This window comes from Lepidochelys kempii, chromosome 6 (assembly GCF_965140265.1).
Source record: "Lepidochelys kempii isolate rLepKem1 chromosome 6, rLepKem1.hap2, whole genome shotgun sequence".
Classification (NCBI taxonomy): Eukaryota; Metazoa; Chordata; order Testudines; family Cheloniidae; genus Lepidochelys; species Lepidochelys kempii.
Window position 1 is genome coordinate 81,151,181 of NC_133261.1, and position 26,060 is coordinate 81,177,240.

Here is a 26,060-nt window from a genome sequence, read left to right on the forward strand (position 1 = left end):
CCTCCTTTTCCAAGAATTGCACCAACTAAGTTTTCTGGCACTGCTATTTCAACTACATCCTTTGATCCATCTGTGGATTTTTCTGTTCCTAGGATGGCACTGGCAGCTAGGGGAGAAGCAGCTCCAAAATATCCATTGGTTGCAGCAGTAGCAGCAGCCAGGCTACCTAATGCAAATGTCCCCGCCGTACCACCAGCTGTGCTGCCACTGGCTGAGGCTTCACTCGCATAGGTGGCCAATAAATTGGCTGCTGCTGCTGCTGGGTTGGCACTGGCAGCTGCTGCAGCCAAAGCCCCTGTAGCTGCTGCCTGACTTAGGCCTAAACCTAATGTATTGAGATTATATCCATAGCTGGCTAATGTATTAAGTGCAGAGGTGATGGCCACCAGGTCATTGCCTGTAAAGCCAGATAAAACTGCTGGAAAGGCTGCCACTCCAGCAAGGTTAGCATGTCCTAATAGCCCTGCAGCAGCTGCAGCTGTTGGTAACACTTCAGCAGTGTTTGCATAAGGAGATCCGGTTGGATTGGAATTGGCCACTGGACCTGTGACATTGGCATAACTGATATTGAGACAGCTGCCACTCTGTGGATCCTCTTGTATCTTCTGGATGATAAGTTCAACAGCTTTTCGGTTTTGTTCAGGTTCTCCACTCACAGTGACAACCCTCTCTTGCAAGTTGATCCCATCAGGTTTCTGAGAAAGCTGCACCCAAGCCCCTGACTGCTCCATTATAGCCTTCACTGTAGCACCTCCCTTCCCTATTATCAGACCTGCTGTGCTGTTGGGAACTATAATCTTTACCTGTAATTAAAAAAAATATATATAAATAATACTTCTGCTTTGTGCATAAATACGATCATAATTCGCTACCCTATAACAGGCAGGAAAAATGAAGCAAATTTGTTAACACTTTTTTTTTTTTTTTTTTTTTTTTTTTTTAAGAAAGATAAAAGTTCATGAGTACAAAAAAAAGTGTAGCTCACCACATTTTGTAATGCTTTATGTCAGTTACAAATGTACGACAGAAGGGATAGTGAGGGGAATAATAAAAAATCGTATTTATAATTCTTCCACAGAATGTTTTACCTTTAGCTTAGCACAGTTCAGGCCAAAAGATTTAAACAGATGCTATGCTAGTGGTGAAAGAATGTTTAATATTGTATCAAACTGAACATAATCATCCTGTATCTTTCCCTTCCAGATTAAAGTAGAAGATTAACTTCCTTCATACAACTGGTCTAAAATCACCTTTTGCCTTATAACTTATAAAATAATAATAAAAAAATAAAAGCACTTGGCAAAAGCAAATATAGCAAGGAATGGTTGGATGATGTGCTTAGCTCCAAATGTGACATGAAATTAATAGCTCAAACTTTCACTCTCGCCAGTATATAGAAATATATTATGATAAAGATAAAATGTTATTCATCTTATGCAAATGTAGCACCATCAGAGAAGGGAGCACTCTAAAGGTAAAATTTGTTTAACTAATAGGATGTGTCATTTTTACATGTTTTATTACCTCTGCTGAAATGTTTTCAGTGAGGAGCATTTCCCTAAAAGGACAGATTTTTCCTCTCATTTAAACAAGTTTTACACTGGTATAATGTTATTAACTGCAGTAGATTAACTTCCAATTCACATTTTGTGAGTAGAGAATCAGGCCCAAAGAATTAAAAATTCAACATAGCGTACAGGTGATTTTTCTCACATTTGTTTGCAATATACATTTCTTTAAAAATATTTTTGATCTTTTAGTATACCATATGTCTTATAATACTCTGTTAACACAACAACTTCTCTGCACAAACCTCCATATACACTGGCATACTGATATCCACTCATTCATACATGAAAGTTATGTGTAGTAGAAAGTTGCGGATAATAGTTTTCAGTTTTGAAATTATTTTTACTAAAAACTGTCATTTCAATATCAGCAACAATAAAAACATGTAAATATAAAAAAAATTAAAATGATTTTCATTGTTTTGACATTACCATCTTATTATTCTAATTTCAAGAGGCTAACTTTCAGATAAAATGTCTTCCCTAGAAAATAAGCTTGTTCTAGTTTACCCATCCATTTGTTTTAGGTTTTAATAAAATACCAGTCACCTCAGTTCTGTATGCTGAGCGTGTCAGCCAAATCTTTAAAAGGATGATACATTTAAAAATGGAGAATGATTAATATTTTCCATTTAATAAAATATGCAAATTCAGCAAAACAGTAATCTAATATAACAGATTTTAATGTTTGAATTGTTTTGCATCTAATTTGAAGTTTTTAATCTCTGACATTTCAGTTACATTTCATCATTACCAAAAGACGTTATGTAAAATTAAAGAAATAAAAGCATAAGGTTCTTATTTATTAATAATGAGTTAAGTCCAGTTCTGTGCTCCAAGACCTAAATATCAAGGAGCCTTGGTTATATTCAAAATTGTCACTGACATACAGTGTGAACTTGGTCAAACCACTTAACATCTCTATTGATCAGTTTTTCCATCTATAAAATGTGGATAAAAATACTCACATACAAATTATGTGAGATCTAGAGATAAAAAATACTAAATAATTGCTAAGCATTTTAGCTGAAACCTTCCTATCTGTTTTTGTTTACGTCTTCGGAAATGCAAAGTTATCAGCTCCTCAGGGAACATAAAATCAGCCAAGACAACTCAATAATGTGGCATTTATTTTAGTATATATTTTAAAGGTCTATGGTTTTGTGCCACATACTGAAAAAAACCTTACCTGACCCCAATGGTATATGCAATGCTAAGCTCCTTTGGGGGTTTGCGGTACCTGTGACTTGTCAGCTTTAGGCACATTGTGGCATTATAGCCAAGCAGGCAAGTCAGTGAGATACCATGGTGATGGGTGCAGTATAAAAGCCTAGTTGGAAGACCGAAAGACATACTGATTTAGATGATTTAAAAAAAAGAACAAACCCCATCATACTAAAGCTCATTTTGAACCTTTTTGGGCTGGTACTTATCAGAAATTCCACTGGAATCAGTGGGTGTCTCACTTAAATACAGAAGTCAGACTCAGATCCTACCTATGCACTTTTGAAGGTTAGATTCTTACGGTCAATTCTAATCAGTTAATTTTGACTGGGTACATTTTATTATCATGATTCAATTGTGAGTGTTTTGCCATTTGCACACACAATATCTAAGTAAAGTCACATGGTTTAGTAAAGTCCCTTTTTTACATTTTTCATAAGCAAGGCACATGAATTCTCTCAAGATAACTTCCCCCCCCCATATATGTCTATTTAATCCAATGACATTTTTAGTTAATTAAAAATCATTCAATATGAGTTTAATTTAAAAAAAAATGAGCTTCAGTCCATCTACAGGCATCCTCCGAAGTACTTTTTTCACTGCTACTCTAAAAGATGACTTGGCAGGTAGGATCTACCTTAAAACTGCATTGTGGGGCTTCATATCTATTGTGTCTCACTGATTTCATATAAAAATTTCAGTTTACAAATTTTTTTAAATACATGCCAGCCCTGCAAACTCAGCATGGAACTGAAAGCCAAAATGAGTTCATTTTGGAGAGTGCCTCATCACCAACATTAAAGGCTCTGGAGGCAGAATTTTGCCCCCGGTTACAAATGTGCAACCTATTGGCCTTAAGTGGAGTTGCACAGATGAAACACAGCACATAATTTGAAGTCAGTGGGGTTGCAAAAGTATTCTGTATTAGGTATTTAATTGAACTATTCTTGTCACATGCAAAATCCAGTTCACTCTCCCATTGTTATGTTTGATCTGCAGGACTGTCAGTAGTAAAAAAAAACAATAATAATGTAATCATGTAAGTAACTAGATATGACTCTAAATACACAAAGAGAGCAGATCTGCTGAGTAAAAAGGTGTCAACTTTATAGTCACTTTTTAGTGTAAAACCACAACTTCAGTTCTCCAATAAAAGCACCATAGTCATTGACAATAAGAAACATCACCATAAGTATTTTTAAATGTTGAAGATAAATAGTCAACAATTCTTAAAAATACAAACTTAATACACAAATTATTACCATTTATTTTTGGAGAAGAAATGTGATCATTATTGGATTCTATACATTATTATACATTTTCTACCTACTGAAATAGAAAACACGTTCTATTAAGTATCACATTCTTTTAGAAATAGTGAATTACATGTTCTCATTATTAACTCTTCTTTAAATGATGATCCCTTCAAAAATTGGATTTACTATTATAATCCCAGTGAGGAATACATTTTGTTTGGATGTATGAACACATTTAAAAACACATCTAATATTGTCTAAAGCTATTCTAAATGAAAGTTTTAAAGAAAACTCCAAATTATACCAAAATTCAGTTTTAATATAACAAAATAACTTTTCATCTCCCTGCTGACATGGGATTCTTTTCTTCAGTTTTGTCCTCTCAAGTCCCAAGTGATGGGACTTCTTTATGGAGATTATTTAATAATCTAATACATCTAATTGTCAAGATGTTTTTTCCGGCTATTCAATATAGTTTTTTGTCTTAGTTTCATCCCATTACTTTTAGTTATAACCCACACCCTGAATCTCTCCTAATAATTCCTCTCCTTCTTTCAGAGTAGCAGCCGTGTTAGTCTATATCCGCAAAAAGAAAAGAAGGACTTGTGGCACCTTAGAGACTAACCAATTTATTTGAGCATAAGCTTTCGTGAGCTACAGCTCACTTCATCGGATGCTCACGAAAGCTTATGCTCAAATAAATTTGTTAGTCTCTAAGGTGCCACAAGTACTCCTTTTCTCCTTCTTTGACATTTATACACTTCAGCTAATTGCAATCTGTTATTCTCTCATTTTACCTCTCTTCCCACCCTGAAACAATTTCACCTCTTTCCTCCCCAAAATAAATGCATATTTCTTCCCTTAAAAAAAAAAGAACTATTTCACACTGATCTATTTGCATTTTGATCTCCAAATTCCACCTCTATCTAATTTCTCTGTCTGCCATGCTCACCAGTTCTATTTTAACCACTCAGAACTCCATCTTGACTCTGCCCCACTTACCCCATCACAATTCCACATTGTCTTCATTTTAACTAACTTACTTTACCTGGGACTACTAGACAGCCTGGCAGAGAGAGATAGGGCTCACTCACTCTAGCTACTCTGATTGCACGTTGAATGCACTGCTACCATGGATCTACGAGATTTCTCCCAGGGTGGAAAGGGGCTGCATGCTACCTACTCTGGGATGCCATAACTACATCAATCAGGGGTTTGGATTTTTCACACCCCTGACTGATGAAGGACACCAATACAGTAAAAATGATACACAGCATATAAAAATGTCTTTCCTGTGTTACAATCATCTTAGATTACTATAACATAAAGGAATTTTATAGATCTATTTCACTTTTTCTCATTATGCTCCATATTTACTATTAGTACTTAAGTCAGCTTGACAATGAAACTAGACTGGTCTTTTTGTACTAAATATAACTTTGTTCCCTTGCACCGTACAGTGTTGCAGATACAGCAGGGCAATAGTTACATCTACAAATGTCACAAGCTGTTCCAACCAGCCTAAGCTGGCTCCTCCCCCACCCATGATCTTCAGGGCCCAGTCAGTCCCAGTTGCTAATCCTCCATTCAGCTGAACCTATACTTCTCAAGGGAGGTCTTTCATTTTAGCACCGAAGTTACCAATTTTCCACCAAAGTTGGTGTCTACTTTTATTCTTGAAAATTTATTTGCATCAGAAATGAAGACTCAGAACTGAGGTTAGGGGAAGAGTTATTTATACTAAAGGAAAGAATCCTTAGTGTTTTAAGTTTCCTGTATGAATAATTATTTTGTTGCCCTCATTTTGGGTCTTTGTCACCCACTGCGTCCCACATTTGGGCCTTGACTATTTGAGAGGTCTAGCTCATCGCACTTCTGACACTTCTCCCCATTTTCAGCACCTGAACACTGACTTTTCTTTCACAGGAAAATAATAGGAATTCTGTCTCTGCTCAATTATACATATGGTCACACTCTTCTCGGAAGTATTTAGCCATTGACAAATCTATCTTTCCAAGGTAAAATGAAAAATAGCACAAAAATTCTATGTACAGGAACTCCTTACTTAACGTTGTAATTACGTTCCTGAAAAATGCGACTTTAAGTGAAACTACGTTAAGTGAATCCGATTTCCCCATAAGACTTAATGTAAATGAGAGGGTTAGGTTCCAGGGAAATTTTTTTCACCAGACAAAAATATATCCACACACACACAGAGTATAAGTTTTAAACGAACAATTTAATACTGGTACACAGCAATGATGATTGTGAAGCTTGGTTGAGGTGGAGGAGTCAGAGGGTCAGATATTTCCCAGGGAATGCCTTACTGCTAAATGATGAACTTAAGGGTTAACTCTCACACTCTACAAGGCAACAGGAAAGGAGGGAGGACAGACAGAGACAGAGACACACACCCTGTGTGTGTTTGAGAGATAGAGATGTGCATTTCCCCTTTAAGTATGCAGAGTGGGGTCAGAAGTACTCTGCCTTCTTAATTAGATCAGCAAGCTGAGACCAGATTGCAGCTGCAGCCTAAGGCAGCAGCTCCCTCTGTCCATGTGTCCCCCCTGCTCTATGGAAGATGGGGTAAGCGGGGTGCAGGAGCATGGGGGAGGAGGACACCCTGACATTAGCCTCCCTCTTCTTCCCCCCCCTCCACACACAGCAAGCAGGAGTCTCAGCGAGTAGCTCCAAGGCAGAGGGCAGGAACAGCACATGGCAGTGGGGGGAGAGATAGCTAAACTGCAGGCAAGTGATAGCCCGCTGAGCAGCTGCTGCGCAGGGAACTTAGGGGAGCGGGGAGCTGATAGGGGGGCTGCCGGTCCACCCTGGTTCCAAGCCCCCACCAGCTAGCTGCAACAGGCTGCTCTTCCTGCAAGCAGTGGACAAAGCAGGCGGCTTCCATATGACATCAGAAGGAAGCATTGCACAACTTTAAACTAGCATGTTCCCTAGTTGATCAGCAACGAAACAATGTTAACCAGGATGACTAAGTGAGGAGTTCCTGTTTAGATCCTTCTTCCTTGTATTAACATAAATCAAAAGTTTCTGAGTGGAAAAGAGGAAGAAACTGAATTCTCCACGATACATCGTTTTAATAACATACAAGGAAATGTCACATCTCTTCCTTTTTCTTTTTTCTGTGAAACATAAAAACAACGTTACCTACTTCATGTATTAATGTTTCATGAGTTTCAAATTACACTTGTAGAGGAGTGTTAATGTACTTTGAGTAGCTTCCTTTACATGTCTCACTTTTTTATAATTAAAAAAGAAAAAATGTGCTGGTTACTTACTGAATTATACAAGAGCACATAAACCTGGATTTTCACATTGTTTCAGAACCTATAGTGTGTGTAGTGAATTAATCATTCACACATACTAAGCTGTCATTCAGATGAAACATCTTTCAGAAGAGATGTAAAACTGAAGTCCTAACTGCTGTGGTCAGTAAAGATCTTATGGCACTTTTAGTAAGAGCTGTGGTGTTAGTCTCAGTCACCTGGCTGAATTCAAAATAATTTCAGCCTTTCTAAAATCACCATACAGTTTCAGTTCTTTATTTCTTGCTCTATTTTGTTGTATAGTGGTGCACAAACTGTTGCCACCAATGCGCTCAGATATGGCTGTATTTCACAAATGACTGAATGTTTACTGTTTATAAAGTCCAGTAATTTGAGATGCTTTGGTTGAAGGACTTGATATAAATATAAGATATTATTATTACTGGAATTGCTTAAAAAAAAAGGAACTGTGCAATAATCTGGCAATGAAATAAAATAAAATAAAATCTTTAAAGGCCAAATCCAAGTCCTATCTAATTCATTAGCAAAACTCCTACTGACTTTGATGGGATCCGTATTTGACCTTAACTCTGAGCCCCAATTTCTAGCACCAGGTCTAATTAGATATCTTAGTAATTGAATGATACTCAGAGGAGTGGGGAAGAAATCATCATCCCCAAGCGCAGCAGACCTATTCCATGGAAGCTACTATTGCCTACATCAGGTAATTAAATTTGTCCCCCACACAGGAGATGGAAAGGAAGATCTGTGCAGTAGCAGATCCCTTGTACCGCCACCTGTTGCCCTCCTTTTACTGTTTGGGGCTCGCTGCCAATCATAGAATGCACACCTACTGTGTGTCTCCCCATGTCCTATTCAAATCCCTTGTGCTGTGGAACCTCAGTGAGCATGCAAGAGGGAGACTGGGTATGTCACTGAATAGATAAACTATTTTAGCAGCTCTCCTACATATGAACAAAATATGTTACCCTGTTTGTACTTTATATTTACCTATAAAAATTAATTTAAAGTGTAATTCATTAAATTCAGTATTACAAAACACAAATATTGTTAGCAAACTTTGGGAACTGTTTTACATTTGTAGTAGCAAAATAAATGTGAGATTTCATTTTCAAAAAGATTATTTACACTTTTTAAAGAAATACTGTGATTCAGATTCTTTGGTCTGGCTGAGCTGTACTGGGAGCTAATGGAAGGTAGGACAAAGATGGATTTCAAACAGCTTGATGATTTCCCAGCATTTTCAAGGCCTTTGGGTGCTGGTTTGGTCCCGGAATTATGCCCAGCTACCCCTGGTTCAAAGCAATGCCACAGCCTTGCTCCCTTTTCCTGAAACAAGTTCAGTTGCAAAGAATTTGGTTTAGAGCTATTGCGCTAATTCTGCACTGCCCAAAAGAATCCTTAAAGAGCTGGATCCATTAGCTTTATGGCTGCTTTGTGGCACCAGAGCGACACAAAGTCTTTCTAAATGATATGCTCTAGTTCAACCAGAAGTTATTGGGCTTGATGCAGTCATCACTGGGTGAAATTCTATGGCCTATATTATGCAGGATATCAGACTAGATGATCTTAATGGTCCCTGCCTACCTTAAAGTCTATGAGCAAGAATTAAAGCAGTCACAGCAGTGCTGAAAATGTAGGCCTTCAAGTACAATAGGAATTTTCAAGTTAAGTACAAAATGCATATTAAAAAACGGCATGTTAAAAAACAGAACAAAACATAAAAGATGGTCTATTTATCACCATTAAGTCTAGTAAACAGAGATAATAGATAAACAGGCTAAATATATGTTTATATGCTTTTAAAACACCTGAATGTTTAAAATTATAAGAAGAAATTATTACATTTAAATTTCATTGAGATGAAAAACCTGCAGTTGGTTAAAAAGCACGTGACTCTCACTGAAGCTGACTAGAAATTGGGTGTATAGAAGACCTGCAAGTAGGGTGACTAGATCACAAGAATAAAATATTGGGACACATGCTGGGGGAGGGGTAGCCACAGGGTCACATCCCCCACTGGAACTATAGGGGAGGGGGGTGTACAGCCCTAGGAAGCTGCAAGGGGGTGCACACAGCCCGGCTCCAGTCTCCGGGTCCAGCTCCCCCTGCAAGCCGCGAGGCCTGACTCCTGCCACGAGTTGAGGGCACACGGCCCGGCTCCAGCCTCAGACCCATGCCATGGGTCAGGGGGCCGCAGGTTCCCAGCTTACTGCCAGCTGCATGCTGTGGGTCGGAGGGCGCAGGGTCCCAGCTCCAGCCCCCGCCACATGCTGCAGGGCTCTGGCTCCAGCTTCCATTGCATGCCACGGGCCGGGGTCGCACAACCCTGGCTCCAGCCCCAGCTGCAACTCAGGGGCGCACGGCCCTGACTCTCAGTGCATGCTATGGGGTCACACAGCCCCGGCTGTGGCCCCCACCGCAAGCTGCGTGTGGGGTCACACGGACCCGGCTCCAGCCCAGGCTGCAAGGGAAGGTCTCGTGGCTGGGGCAGTAAGTTGGGGCATGGGAGGAGGGGTTCAGGGTGCTGACTCCGGGAGGGAGTTTGGGTGCAGGAGGGGGCTCAGTGCTGGGATTTGGGGTGCGCTTACGTCAGGCAGTTCCCCAGAAGTGGCAACATTTCCCTCTGGGTCCTAGGCGGAGGTGTGGCTAGTTGGCTCTGTGTGCTGCCTTGCCGGCAGGCGCCACCACCACAGCTCCCATTGGTCACAGTTCCTGGCCAATGGGAGCTGCGGAGCCAACACTCATGGAGGGGGCAGCACACAGAGTCCCCCTCGCTGTCCCTGCGCCTAGGACCCAGAGGGTGATGTGCACTTCTGGGGAGCTGTGCGGAGCCAGGTAGGTAGGGAGCTTGCCAGCCCCACACCAACCAGAGGCCTGGCAACCCTACAATACTGGGACAATGGCAACCCGATCGTACATAGTTCGGGACGTGGGACAGAGTTCAATATCTGGACAGTCCTGATTTTATTGGGATGTCTGGTCACCCGACCTGCAAGACATCCTAAAAATGCATTACAAATTTCCTCCTTCAGTACTGTTGGCTAAACAATAGCATTTTTGAATGACACTCCAAACTACATCTTATTTTTATTGTCAAAATATTTTTAAAAGTATCCTATTAAATCCTACTAAAATGAACATTGCTTTCAGCGAGAGCTTTTTGTTAGCTTCCATAGAGTAAAAGCTGTCAGTATTGAAAGCTAACTTTTAAAAAGGATTTAAACATATTTTTCTTTACAAACACCAGGATATTACTCATGGTGACATAAGCATTCTGTTAAAATATTATATAAAAAATCTTATTAAAACAGCACTAAGAATTCATTTATTGCTCTTTATCAGTCAGTAATGAAAGCTTGTGTTGTTAAACCTGTAATAATAAATTCTCCTGGGTTAATGTGTTTCTCATGACAAATCATTTATTATCATCATCATTAGGGACAGGAAAAAATGAACAAGCGATTTGTTTTTAATATTTAAAAATGACCCATAGAAGATAAAGAAATACCTTTAGGAAATATGATATGAAGTTAATACATAAAATGAAGACACAAAAATAAGGCTTAAGTTCGTATTCAATAGCTCCACCCTGCTCTGTGGACACTGATCAATATCTCAAGTACAAACAGCTCTAGTACAGTGCGTTGAGGTCTACCTGCTACAGCTAATCTTACAAGATATTTTTCATCATATCCATAATGTACAGTACATAGCAGAATCAAAACATACAATTCATATAATAAAGCCTACACAACCTGAGGCAAATCCGGTGCTATGTCTCCCCAAGGCTGTGAAGGTCCCCAGATGGAACAGAATCATTTAAATTCACTCTAAAGTGTGGAGGAGGAGGAGGAGGAGTTGGGGAGAACATGGAGGGGGTTGGCTTCACTGTGCTGTGGAGCACAGCCCACTGAGAGCTTCTTGTGGCTAGGCAGATTGTAGAAAGAAGTGGCTCTTTCCCATACACAGACTAACCAGCGTATAGTTCCCTAAAAGTACACAGGAAATGTAAGAGCGATTGCAACCAAAATATTCTTATGGAATTCCATAGGACACAGCCCAGCTGATCAGGTTGCTTATTGATTTCCATCTCCTGAAAAATAGTAACACTAATAGTTACCTGCAAATTTCCATGGGTTTTCACTGGCGTTGCTATCTATATTTTTTATAATGTTTCTTATCATGCCTGAGGTTTATATTAGAAAACTATGGCAAACAATTGAAAAAGCATCATGGGATAACAAACTTGAATAGACCATAAGAAAATGTAGTTAATGTGAAGTTATAAATAGCTCATACATTTTCTCAGATAACCTGAACTCAGGAGCAATATCGACTTCAGGAATGGAGAAGACTGCATTGATTCTTCAAGATCAAGTCCAGTGACTTTCATAAAACTAGCAGAATAAAATGTCATTCCCATCTTGAGAAAATTTCAGTGTTTGCCATTTAAAAGTCAACATTTACTAACAGTTATACAGAAGTATTTGCGTTTTTTAGTTATTTTCTATGCTAATTATTTTGGAATGCACTCTTTCATCAACTGTCTCTCTAGTAACAATCAAGGGAGAATTCCTATACTCTCATTATTTATTTTCCTAGCAGAGAAGACAAATTTTTCTGCCAAGTGTTGCCACACAGATTATCTAATACTACCTCAGTTGAAATACTTGACCTCAGGAGCAGAAGAGCTTCTGTAGAGAGCTACACTGAGTTAAAGCTTCCTTGGACTCCTTGAAGTGTTTGATCAATTCATCATTCAACTGTTCTTCCCAGTTATTTCTTTGAGGCAGAGGACATTGGTGAGAGTCTCCTAGTGAGCCCAACCTGAAACTAACATTTTCAAAGCAGTGAAATTTCAACCCTGAAATGCTAGGAAGACAATCTCTTTGTCTTTTTGATGTACATTTAGGTTTTGCTATGGTCTCCCCTTGGGACATGGTAATCTGAGGGACATATTTTTCTCTAAGAAGGGCAAGATTAAAAAAAGAAAAAGGCAACACTATGCTGATGGAGAAAAGAAAAAGATTCTGAAAACAAAAATATTATTTTAGTATTCATTCACACGGATCCACTATTTCTCTAGACTGATTTTATCTGGAGTATATACAAATCTTTAATATATGCAATACAGCCTCAATGTAATTTAAATATTATCTATACTGGGCATATCTGTTATCTACTATACACTTTCTTTTACTGTAGTGTAGTTGCTAGGCTAGTTTTTCTTTCCCATAATAAGATTGCAACTTTGGGGCCATTACTATAAAATGGGGGGTTAGAACAGTCTCTCTGGAGTGACAAAAGTAGTATGGAGCTAGTGCAACTTCTCAGCTCCGCTGTGGTTTGGATGAAAGAGAATCAGCCTTTTCATCTGGTGCTGATGTGGTTCATGTAAGGACTCAGTCTCTCTCTGTACAAGATTTAATTACATCCCTGGGATAGTGATCAGCATCTGGGTGTTAGGTCATGGTAGGATCTGACGTTTACAGTTGAATTCTCAATTAGGAAGGTAGATGATGATCTCATTGAAACTGGGCTCTTTTTTTCCAGGATTCCCTACCATCTTTAGCCAGTATCCTTGTCTATTTTTAAAAAGTCATGAGCTGTGATTTTCAAAAATGGGGCCTAAAGTTAGACTTCTAGGTACATATTTAGAACTCTAAATACAAGTAGCCTGCTGAATGTTCAGCACTTTTGAAAACCAGACCATGTACTCAGTCCATTAAAAATGCACTCACCAGTCTAACTTTTGGCACCTTTTTTTGAAACTCCTGGCCATGACCTTTTCTGCCAGTTTAGAACTGAAGCCGTGTTCCCTTGTTCTCAACAAATGTGTAACATCAACAGTCAACCTGTGAACCATTGACCAGAGAAGCGACTTGTCTGTGCATGGGCAAAAGCTTATTTCCTCCTCATATAAGTACACTGAAACCAACACAGTTCATGTGAGAATGAAGGATACTGTCACATGTAGGCACCACATTCTGAAAAAGGGTTTACAAAGAGTAAAATGAATAGAAACACTTTCATGAATTCTTAATTTCTTTAAGTAAGAAAGATGGCTGCCTCTGCCATCTTTCTTCAGAAGTAACACTAATATGAATGTAGTTGAACAATTTAAAAGAGGCACTAAGATCTAACTCTCTCAGAAGAGATACTAACTCCCTCCCAATGACAGAAAAATAAAACTCCTAATTACTGCTCTCTCACAGAAGATAGCTCTAATAATCTCTAAGCTTGGAGGAAAGGGAAGAACTACCACCATAACACAACACATGACTATCACTTGCTTATTTGTGTGGGAAAATAGGCATATTCACATCCAAGGAACAACTCAAGAACAAAATAATAAAAGGACATCATCATCCCACAACTTATATGATTCTAAAAAGTGCATGAAAAAAATAAAGTAAACAAAACAAAACAGCAAAAATGTTTCCCTACACAGGACAAGTATATTGCCCTACTCTATTTGCACTAAACTAAAGCCAAGTATTAGAAAGTCACAGCCAAAACAACCTAATGGATAAGTATGTTCATGAAATAAAACAAATGAAAAGGTTCCGAAGAAGAGTTCTACGGAACAAGAGTGTCTCTCTGTTATAGAGTTACGTTGATTCAGTGTTAGAGTTACTCCATCTCTGCCTCTGAAAATTACACTTGCAGCACATATGTAGTAAACAGAACAGTCCCCCCCTCATCTTAAGTGATACTCGTAATGAAGGGAAGGAATATTGTTAAATATGACTTATTTGACAGAGTGCTTGTATACACACACACACACACACACACAGAGAGTTAATGATGGTGAAAGACAAATTCATTATTGCATTATATTCATATGAGCATTGTGAAAAATATGACAAGTCTGGAGGGTAGGAAGTTAAATTGCTGTATCTAGATGAACAATTATGGTTTTGTATTAGGTCGATAAGGTTGTCTAATAATATATACAATACTCAACATACAGAATTTCTGATTGTATTCTCTGTTCTGCCAAGCTCCGCTAAGTATAAGAATGACGAAGTGACGGGATGCGAATCTGACTGTAAGCTACTTTTGTGCATAAGTTAGAGCAGCCTGATTTCTATTCTGAATTACACCTGGCTCTCCCCATCTCCCTAGGGTTATTCACACAGCTCAGAATAGCTGCAGTGCAGCGGAAATTTGGCCACAGTCCCCATGCACCTATGTTACTGGCTGTGACGAAGGCTGTGTAGAGTAACTCTGTTGGTTCTACAGCATGTGAGGACTCCCCCTATCTTGAGGATCTCTTCCAATGGCTGCCACTGCTAGCTTTAAGATCCCTTACATCATTCTGGCAGTGCAAAGGGGCAGTAACAGAACAGACAATTGTCTTACCGTCTGCTTAACTGTTAGAATGGGAAGTTTATCTAGTAGGAACTACACAATGTGTTAACAAAGACCTATCTCAAAGATGTCATTAATGAAAGAGGAATGGGACAGTTAAAGAAACAATAGCTCAATATCCATAACTCTTAAGGTTAAAAAAAAGTTAACTGGCAGAATCTATATTAGAAAAGGAATGTAGTTTCACTAATGAATGCACGTCTCCCAAGTATAATAACCATCTTTGATTGGACTAGGGGACTACATAAACCCATAATGGTAACAGACTTTTGACATGTTGATGTGATGAGGGTCTCCTCTCAGAGACACTCTGTGAATATTTTCTCTCAGAGGCTGTCATAGTGCTCTCTGACAAGGGTCAGAGAACAAAACAAGCTAATACTACCAGAACATTGGTCTAGGAAAATATTTCAGTATTTTGTAACTAAGTTACAGGACAACCTAGTACTTACCATTGTATTTGTTTAAGCGCGATTGTATTTGCAGTCACCTTTAATTTTATTACTTTTGTTCACTTTATTCTTGTAAACTGGCAATGAAATGTTCATTGAAACAACACAACCTGAACTGGGTTATGGAACTGTGGTGATAACTGAAAGGCTTCTAAGAGAGAAAAACAGAACTCCTGACATTGGCGGAGGTAGTGCCAGAAATTAGTAACTATTTGGTTATAAGATCAAAGGCATGGAAGAGGTTGTGATATCCCTTCCCCAAAAATGCAACAGAAGAGTTGGTGAGTGTTAGGTGGGCCAGTGGTAAAAGCCAACCTCCCTGATAGGTAAAAAGTCCAGTTACAAGTAGGCTGGAATGAGAGTAGATGACTGCATTCTCCTCAGGAGCCTCACGAAACGGAAATGTGTATCCCATTAAAGCTAGCCCAGTGAGGAAAATTACAAATACATACCACTGAACAAAAATTCTCCAAATATATTGTCTCCACAGATCCACACTTTTGGGGATATGTTCCTCCAAAAATGGGGATCTATGTAGCCATATTTCAGGAAAGGGAAACTGAGTAAAAATAAAACATAAAAACAAAGAAATGGTGAGGATTTTTGAATTGTGGGCAAGAACGATGAAAGCCAGGTGTGCACAGCTATTGAAGTGTTGCTACTGTATGCATGTAAATACCTGTGGTTAGCTGCTCAGCTAGTGTAAATGGGCACATGGTAAAACGGCGATTTGCACCAACTGTTCATATACACATACATTTGCACACATGCAACAGGCATTTATACACCTAAGACAGATGTGTAATTATTTATGTACATCTAACTTTAAAAATATAACTCCAAAAGAGTAAAGGCAGAGTCATCAGATTCATTTTTGGAATTCACAGCTTCTATAGGTTTCCTTTCCTTTTTCCTTTTAAAGACATGTATTTACCTTCATCTGTTGTCTTGACCTCTATTCCTACTACCCCACCACTATTTTTTCTGCTGTAATGGATTTCAATTTTCTTGTATTCTGATGCAGATGTTCTTGTTAGCGCTTAGTTCTTTAGGAACCATAGCTCTGATAACGTCATTTTGAAAACAATCATTTTAAAACACAAAATGAAAAACATCTGTCTCCAAGCACTGATAAAAAGTGAGGAAACCAGCAGCTCTAAATTATGCTTTTAAAATATTTTTCTCTTTACAAATGCTTGTTGACTGCAGATTTCAATACTGTTCATAATATTTTTTCTTTTTAATTGAAAAAAAATAATGAGAAGTAATAAAGACTAATTGTATCTAAGAGCAGGTGGCGGTTTCATTTTAAAGAAGGGCTTAATTTCGCCAATTAAAGACTAATTTATGAGTATGATGTCACATCCATGAAGCATCAGGTTCATAGGGTGGAGGTTAACTCTGAATTGTAAATTTTTATAGTAAAACACTGCCTGTTTGCAAGACAGACCTCAATCTGTGTATTATAAAATATTTATAGTTTATGAAAATTCTCAAACCTGCACACAATATAAAGTCATTTGTATTGGTGCCACTTCATTCAGCCATATTAACATTGGCATTCGATATTGACAGCAATGGGTATTTTTTTCACGGCTTACACGGCAAACCAGATCATATTTTAAATAAAAGTAATCTAATATTATAAAAATGACAAAACATTCCAGAAGAAAATTACATATTCAGAAACTGGTAGTGAACTACTCATACTTTATTGATATGGTTTATCACCACCAAGGACTCATAGACACATTTATTTCTTATATTTCATTACTACTCCTTTACTTTTCTTACTTCTAAAAAGTCAGAGTGGCCAAAAGGAAAGACTGTGTGAATGTTTTGGAACAATCAATAGTAGAGCAAGAATATTTTATTTAATAATTGACACATTTTAACTGACCTATGATACACATTGTACTATACTTACACTACTACATTGGCATTTGAAAGACAAGTGTTGAATGGTATAAACCATGGATTATAGATATATCTACAGTACTAACAACATTTGTAATTCGAGACTAAAACATATCTAATATAGAGAACGTATTAAACTAATGCATCAAGGCATCACATATGTATGCATTATACAGTAGAACCTCTGATTTACGAACACCTTGGGAATGGAGGTTGTTCGTAACGCTGAACAAACTATTATGGTTGTTCTTTCAAAAGTTTACAACTGAACACTGACTTAATACACCTTTAAAACTTTACGGTGCAGAAAAAAAATGCTGCTTTCCTTTTATTTGTTTAGTAGTTTATGTTTAACACAGTACGGTACTGTATTTACTTCCGCCTCCCCCTCTTTTTTTGGTCTCTGCTGCTACCTGATTGTGTACTTCCGGTTCCAAATAAGGTGTGTGGTAGATTAGTCAGTTCATGACGCTGGTGTTCATAACTTTGAGGTTCTACTGTATACTGAATTATCTTCAAATCGTTCATGATTTCTTACAAATTTAAATTCAGAATTCTAAATCTTACACAGATTTGCCATCTGAGTTGTAATTTGTATGTCACTGTCTTGCACTCATACTTTCCCATATCAGTGTTAGAAAAATAGGAATAGGTTATTTTATCACCAAAAACTAAAACAAAATATTTATTTAGAACTTGTATATAATAAAGACAGCTATTAATGTCATATACAGAAATATGTGTTGTGCAGCAATTCAAAGTCTAACATTATTTGTTAAATTGCTATTGAAAATATATTTGAAATGTCTGGCATGAATTCTCTGATTACTGTGGAACAATAAAAGTAGGGATTCATTTAAAGCCAAATGACACTAAGAAGTTCAAACACAAATGAAAGATAACCATATGTAAACTGAGAAACTTCTTTAATCAAAAACTAATTATCAACTATTTCTTTCTATTCCTATCATAAGGAGCTGTAACTTTGCTTCTGGAGCAGATATATGCATTTTTTGTGAAGCGCATTCAACTAGATATTCTTGCACATAACATGATCAATAATTCCTCAATGACCTGCTTATCTTCCGACATGGTTTCTTCTTCTGCATCATTTAATTGCAAATAAGCACTGGTCTGTAGAAGATCTGTAAGGAATTCTGTTCTGCTTCACTAGAATCTTTCCCACGACATTAATCACAGTTTAATTTCATCATTAATCTACTCCACAAAGCAATAACACTTTAAAAGGACCTTAAATGGGAGACTGCATTTCAGCATCTCACTGGTAGAGGGCATATGTTAATTTAATATCCCAAATTATTACAATTACAATTAAGAAAATAAAATGGTTTGAATTACTCTTATTACATTTATGCACTTGGTAAGTGAACAATAAATAACTATAAGAAAAGTTGTAGGAGCATGAAAATAGAACAACATATTACAGGGGTGGCCAAACTTACTGACCCTGCAAGCTGCATACAATAATCTTCAGAAGGCCAAGAGCCAAGGCGCACCTGCTGGGACTCGAGGCTTCAGCCCCGTGGAAGGCACCTGCCAAGGCTTGGGGCTTTGGCCCCACTCCTATGAAGACTCCCCCCACCCCCCCTGGGCAGAAGTCCCTACCCCACCACTGTGCTGCAAAGCGGAGGTCCCCAGCTCCCCGCCATCTCGTAGGTGGAGCTTGGGGGTACATGGGGGGCTCCGTGAGCCGCACTTCAATGGTAAAAGAACCTGTGGCTCATGAGCCACAGTTTGGCCACCTGTGACATATTACATTAGAAATGTGAACTAAGCTCTTACAATGCAATGGAAATTGCTAAAGTGAAAATTTTCAGAATTTTTGAGAAATTATAAATTTAAAATATACTTTTCCCCTACAGCCCCCATCCCAATAATATATTCCAGATTGGAATGAGTGCATAATTTGGCATTCAGCATTTTTATTACTGATGAAGATGTGTGAAAAAGAGTGAGAACAACATGACTCTCACAGCTCAGGTTCAGTTTACAGGTTGCCACTTAGAAAATGAACCAATACCTTTTTAATTGTAAATTGAGCAAATTCAACATGGAATCAGTGAGAAACATGAAACCTCATCATACCATTTTGAGTGTCACTTTTCCGAGAAGAATCACACTTGAATACAACTGATGGTACCAACATGCTCTGCTTCAGGTCTACAATAGGCAATTAGAGGAAGATGACCTTCCAAGGTAAGTTGATTATTTTTACATACATAACTTGCCGAATATTTACAGGACATAGCCCTACAATGTGTGTTCTATAGTGCAGAAACACTACAAGCTACACTATCCTACTATCCAAACCTCTGTAGTACCCTGTCATCTGCTGCTGATGTATGGAATTTCCTGAAGAGTGGGTGAGGACTTCTAGTCTTTGAAAAAAATGAATTAATGGAAGAGACCAATAAGACCCCTAAGCAACAAGATTGGCCATTTATTTACCTTGGCCATTATTTTTTAAAAAGTGGAATATGTGAATATGACTACAACTTACAGAGTAAAGTTCATAAACAAATATTGCTATTCAACTGCATTTACTTCTCTTTATCTTTTTGCACAAGGCAAGTTTGCTTTCCATTGCCCTACATTGCTAAAGTTAATCAAATGTCATTTACACCACAATAAAATTACCTGTAGTTCTAAAACAATGACAGTTTATGGAGAGAGCAATAACAAAATGATCCACAAAGGAAATGTAACAAACTTAGTACCAGACGTCAATAGCATACAATATTATGGAGGTACTGCTTGTGACTTCACAGTGAAGGAAATGTTCTTAAAAGGGGGTATAAATTACTATTTTAAGAACTGTTCTAAAAATGGTGAAGACATTATTCTTATTCTTTACTTGTAGGTGGCCTTTCAGTGTGAAATTTCAGTGTTTATTTGTATGTCTTTGAATTATGTAGTTTTTGTTTGTTTTTCTATAACAGCTTTTAATAGTAAGTGATGTCTGGAAGTCAACAACTTAAAATTCATTCCTCTACTAATTTTTGCGTAGATATATAATTTCTAAAAATATATATGTAAATTGCCAAAAAGTGGTGAGTCTGCCACAGATGAATTTCAGAGACTACTTCCTATTGAAAATTATTGTATGAAACCAAACAAAAAAAGACATAAAAATTCAAAAGGCATAAAAACTAACGCTATATGAAGTTTCACACCGACATACCACCCATAACTAAAGGATAATTTCTTCACCATTTTAAGATCATTTCTTAAAATAGGATCAAGGGCGACTGTGTTATTCTTCATAACTGAAAGTTTGTGTGTCAGCAGTGAATGAGGAATAAAATCTTCACAGAAACTCATGAAGAATTATCCATTTTCAAAATGGCTACCTGAGGAAGACACATGGACTGAAAAATTTCATCCCAAATGGTTAAAGTTTGATAAAATATAAACAACTGAAAACAATGTCTCATACTGACAAGTGTTAGGCATCCTGAACTACACGCATTACTATCACCTTAAAAAACAATTCACCATGTTAGCATGTGTTGATCCTTCTCGGGAACGTAAAGGGGGTTCTGGTGACTCACAACAGTGGCTCAATAGCCCAACTGAATGTAAGAGAAGTAGGGTGGCACTCTAGAAAGAGCTTTTGACTGAGAAGCCTGGAAGAAAGAACACTAGGAGCAGCTAAAAGTGGGGAGAAAGTTTGAACGTACTTAGTTTTCTTATAGTTAATTTCTGTGTTAATAAAACCAGAACTAAGAACAGGGGGGAGTTTGGACTATGTTGTGAGCAAGTTACTTACAGAATTACATTTTTATTTGCCATCTATTCAAGAGTGGTTTTGGTTAGAATTGTAACAGTGCAATAGAAGCATCTACATATCATATGCATCTGAAACAGCACGTTACCTGCTACGTGTTTTCCCAGTTGTGCTTTTTTTAAAGCAAGATTTTATTCTCCTCTCAACACAGTAGTGATGATGTAGGAGGCAGAAATGACAGATTGATTTACATTATCATTAGTCTTGAAGTAGCACCTAAAGGCCCTAGCCTCACTGTGCTACACACTGTAAAAACATATAATTAAAGCCCCTATCCTGAAAAATTTACAATCTAGGTAGATAAAAAAAAGTATGCTGAGAAATTGCTTCTTTTAATTTATAATTATGACAAATTTGATATGAAGTAATTGATAGAAAAATAAATTCAAAACATTAAGATGTCAGTTTTCACAGATCTTTCTGACCATAAAAATAGCATGTCCTTAATAAAAGAGAAAATATGACTGGCTGTTGTTCTGTGCATTCATTCTCTAGAAATACCCAGTACAACTGGAGCATTACTGTGACCAATTATCTGGAAGGTATGCTGAAGGAATCTTGGCACAATAGGAAAAGCATAAAACTTTCAATTTAGGACAGAATATAAACCCAAGGAGGTTATAACAGCAATATTGCTCTTGGCCCCTGGGCATTTCTGAGGTCATTACTAAGTGGCTAAGGTTACAATATTCCTGCTGGTCAGTAATTCCTTGACTGTTATTACCTACAGGAATTCTAATTTACTGTCAGAAAAAGTAACAGTGAAACTAACCACATGCACAAGAATAGAAAAAATGATGCTTATAGTTTCTGAATAAAATGTGAGTTCACTTTTTTTTTTTTTTTTTTTGGACAGTAGCATAACGGATATTAACAGGGGCTGACTGGCTGGCTCAGAGTCCACGATACCATGCTACAGGAAAAGGGCTCATCACTAGTGTAGGCAGAAAACCATCCTCTTACTCCTCACAGTGCAGGGAGTCAACCACCTTCCTCTTTCTCCTCCTCAGAGCTGCTTCCAGGGGCAATGAACCCACACACTGCACGTTACTGCAGGCAATATCCCAAACTGGTCCTCAACACAGGGCAGATGATCAGTTTGGGATAGTGCCTGCTCTAAGGTGCAGTGCATTGGTTCATTGTCCCTGGAAGCAGCCTGGGATGGAGATAGTGATTCCCTGAGTCACAATTGCCTCTTTGTCTCCTTACTACTCTGGAGAAGGAGTCAACTGTGATGTGTCTATACCTGTTGCTATACAATGCTCTGGCACAGCTATGCTACAGGGCACATTGAGAGGGTGTAGTCATGGCTCTGCCCACTCCCCAGCCCCTGCCCACCTGCAAGAGTGAGGAAAGTAGCAGTTCCGCTGACCCTGCTTCCCTTTGAGCACAAGGAGCTGTGGTATATTGAAGAAGTACAATGGGGTAAGGGGATGGATGTCTTAAGCACCTCTACTCCTTTGTGCCAGTACACACGATGGACCAGATCTGGCCCACATTAAAGATCCCTGACTTTGATTTAGTCACTTCCTAAATTTTCAGAGTTGCATGGAGTTAGACCACAGACCTTTCATTAAAGTCAACAGGAGTTGTTTGTTTAAATCTTGTACAACTGACAACTTAAACTGGAAATGATATCTCTAAGTCTGATACACCAATCTGAAACTTACTATGTCAGGTAAGTGATAGGCAAATAGTGCCTAAAAATTTAGCACTGAGCCTATGTTATGCCCTGTGTCTCAGGAATTTCCCAGCTGAAGTTTCCACAACACCCAAATAGAGAGGAATGACACAGAGAGAAAGTGAAAAAATAAAATAAAGACAAGTGACACAAATACTAAGCACTACCTACCTACATATCAATAGCATAATCAATCTCAGAGTCATTTGACTGGCACATCCGAGAGGAAGAAATATAATTGAGAAGGTAAAAAAATCATTACACCAAACAGCAACTGCTGGGATATATTTATTTTCAACTATTTTTTATGCACCAAATTCTATGGCATCTGAAATATGCTGTTTCCAATCCATAGGAGTACACAAGTATGGTCAGCAAAAGTGCATCACTTGATCTCAGCCACTGCAAAATTATAGGGAGATGTGGAGGTTCTAAACCAACAAGGATTTATAATACAAAACACTTGACTTACACAAAGAAACAGATGAAAAGCAAATGCAGTTCATAGCACATAGCTTTAACTCTGCTCAGGAATTGGTCGCAGACAAAGACATTGAGGCCCATCATCCAAACAGAACTCCCAAATGCTAGTTTCAATCCAGTAAACCAAGGTAACCATAGAAATTTGGCACCTACCCTGGACTCCTACCACAGAATGAATAGTAGCCCAGAAAAATGAATTTCCTTAGTTCTTTCCAGATAATATACCACAAGTACTAATGATTACCCTTATGTCCAGAGTGCACAATCAGCACTCTGTCTTCAGACAGAGAACTCCACCTTCTTATTAAATTGAAACGGAGAGGTCACATTATGCAGAAACGAATTAACAATCCATAAAACTACCTTATTACTGTTGAACACTAAGGGCTAGTCCAACCTACAAAGATATCCATGTTTTTGTAACTATTTTAGGCACTCTCATTTGCCCAAGTTACAACACTAGTCTAACCAATGTGTCAAACAGGTCTGTGCATCTGAGCTTATCATGATACTTACCCACGGATGTGTCACTGCATTCTGGGAAAATTTGGTTAGTCATTCAACAGTGTCTCAGTCAAGGATATAGCACCTGGATGAAAGGACTGCTATTATCAGCAGCTGAAGCTATGTAAACCTACTGCAGGGAGAGCTGGGAAGCAAGAGGACTGGCTAAATAAGGTGACCCAGCACAGCTAAGAGTTACCATCAACAAAGAAAACTTCAGTGTTACAAACCAGTTACAAGATAACAGTTATCTGCCGAGTTAGGCAGCTGACAAGAGCAAACCCATTAGCTGCCAGTTATTAATCGAATACTGGTATTAACCATCGGTAAGTGGGGACACAAATCATGTTTTTAGAGACAACCACAGAACTAATGGGTTATAAACTCAGTTAAAACTTTTAGTATAGAGAGGACTTTCGAAGGTTGAAGATCAAAAAGACAGAGCTTTCTGCTTACCAAATTCTTTCTCAGAGACTGACCACAAAAATAGCATTTTAAGAGAGGAAAGACGGGGGAGAGATAGGGACGGGGAGCTCAGTGGCCTATGGGGGGACTAGAAGGAGTGAAAGACTAGGTTTAGATTCCTGGAAGGAATGGCATGCCTAATTGGGCTGCTAATGAGGGAAGCTACCCAAATAAAGTGACAGCACTGATGGCAAGACCTATATATCAGACTTATATATATCAATACTTCTTTGAAGAATATTCAGATTCTAACTAAAATATAAAATATTTTATATAAATATATTTAAAATTTATTTATATATAATTTATTTATATATATTTTAAAATTTAAAATATAAAATAAAAGAATATTCAGATTCTAACTAAAGGGACCATGGAATTTATACAAACACCAAATTAAATCCACTTCTCATATTCTACAGTAAACATAGAACAATATACACTAAAGAGAAAAGCTCTTATTTGGAAGGTTAAACCTAGCTATTATGTTGGAAGGTTAAACCCTCACCAATTATTTCATTTTCAGATTGAAAACTGGGGCAGAGGCCAGCACATGTTTATGGAACACTATACAGTATGTACAAAGTTGGCCTATTTGGAGTAAGTGGAGGTTAGAATTATGGCTTTAAAATCCCTTTAATGTATAACTCTCCACTAGAACACGCAATGTTTTAACACACAGGGGAAGAGAAAGGATCTGTCTAATGTTCCTTGTGATTGTGTCCTGCAAATAGATGAAAGACAGTTTTTGGATTTGGGTCAAGAAAAGAACTGAGAACATCAACTTGAATAACTGTTCAAATTCAAGTTTCTGATCTACATCTTCAAAGCTCTCCTTAGGTCTGGCTCACGTTAAGTGAGGGACCACCCCATTCTATGAGATTGTATGGGTTGAATTCCTGTTCAGGAGACAAAACAGTTTCAACAATTGGCCCACCACAACTATAAGACTCTTCCCAGAAATAATCAGAACAGCCATGAACCTCCAGCCCTTTGGAATGGAATGTATCTTTTTGTGCTCACTTTAATAGATATGTAAGGTGCTCAGATACCATAATAATAGTTATGATATAAGAACACAGATGGATGGCCCACCAGATAGCTGCACCCTTCTGGCAGGCTATCATGAAATGCCTAGATACTAAAATGGTGAAAAAGGATTTTTCAAACCAAATATTTTATAAATTTAGGCTTTTGGGGGGAGGGCGGGGGAAGGGATGAGCGGGTTGTGAATAATTCCTGAGCTGGTATCTCTGATATCTGATTTGGACAAATCCTCTTTAGACCCCGAGTGCTCCACAAACCATTCACTACAACTTCTGCATTATTCTTTATTCACAATTCAGTGTGTGATTAGTCATATGATATTGTTTCTGCTCCCTGATTCAATGACAGACTTTTCAACAGGAACATAATGAATGATGAATAGCAAATTACAAATTTCTGGTATGAATTTGTTAAACTTCCAGGGTTCACAAATATTTCCAGATATACTCGTGCCTGTCTGAGTGAGTAACGCATGGTCTGAATAACAACAAAATTAATTAGAGTAATTCATCCACAAATAGATTTTCTCTTTTTTCATTATTTAACCTGCTGTACTTGATCCTCTGGTGATAGGCACATTAGAGAACGTCTGAGGAACAGTGGGGGTTGGGAGGGGGAAATAAACATGGGGAAATCGTTTTACTTTTCCTCGGACGTTCTTGTCAAATGCTGGAAATAGCCCACCTTGATTATCACTACAAAAGGTTTTTTCTCCCCGCTGCTCTCCTGCTGGTAATAGCTCACCTGACCTGATCACTCTCTTTACAGTGTGTATGGTAACACCCATTGTTTCATGTTCTCTGTGTATATAAATCTCCCCACTGTATTTTCCACTGAATGCATCCGATGACGTGAGCTGTAGCTCACGAAAGCTTATGCTCAAATAAATTTGTTAGTCTCTAAGATGCCACAAGTCCTCCTTTTCTTTTTGCGGATACAGACTAACACGGCTGCTACTCTGAATCCTAATAAT

The 26,060-nt window shown here is 38.0% G+C and overlaps 1 protein-coding gene across 7 annotated transcripts in view; it reads right to left on the bottom strand.

Annotated features, from left to right (window-relative positions):
- The window catches only part of NOVA1 (NOVA alternative splicing regulator 1), a 229,813-nt gene that overhangs the window by 2,268 nt on the left and 201,485 nt on the right, over window positions 1-26,060 (bottom strand). For all 7 annotated transcript variants that reach the window (XM_073348902.1, XM_073348901.1, XM_073348907.1 and 4 more), the window contains one exon: window positions 1-803. This exon is cut by the window's left edge and continues 2,268 nt beyond it. In XM_073348902.1, the coding sequence (XP_073205003.1) occupies window positions 1-803 (803 nt within the window). The remainder of the gene's footprint in view (window positions 804-26,060) is intronic.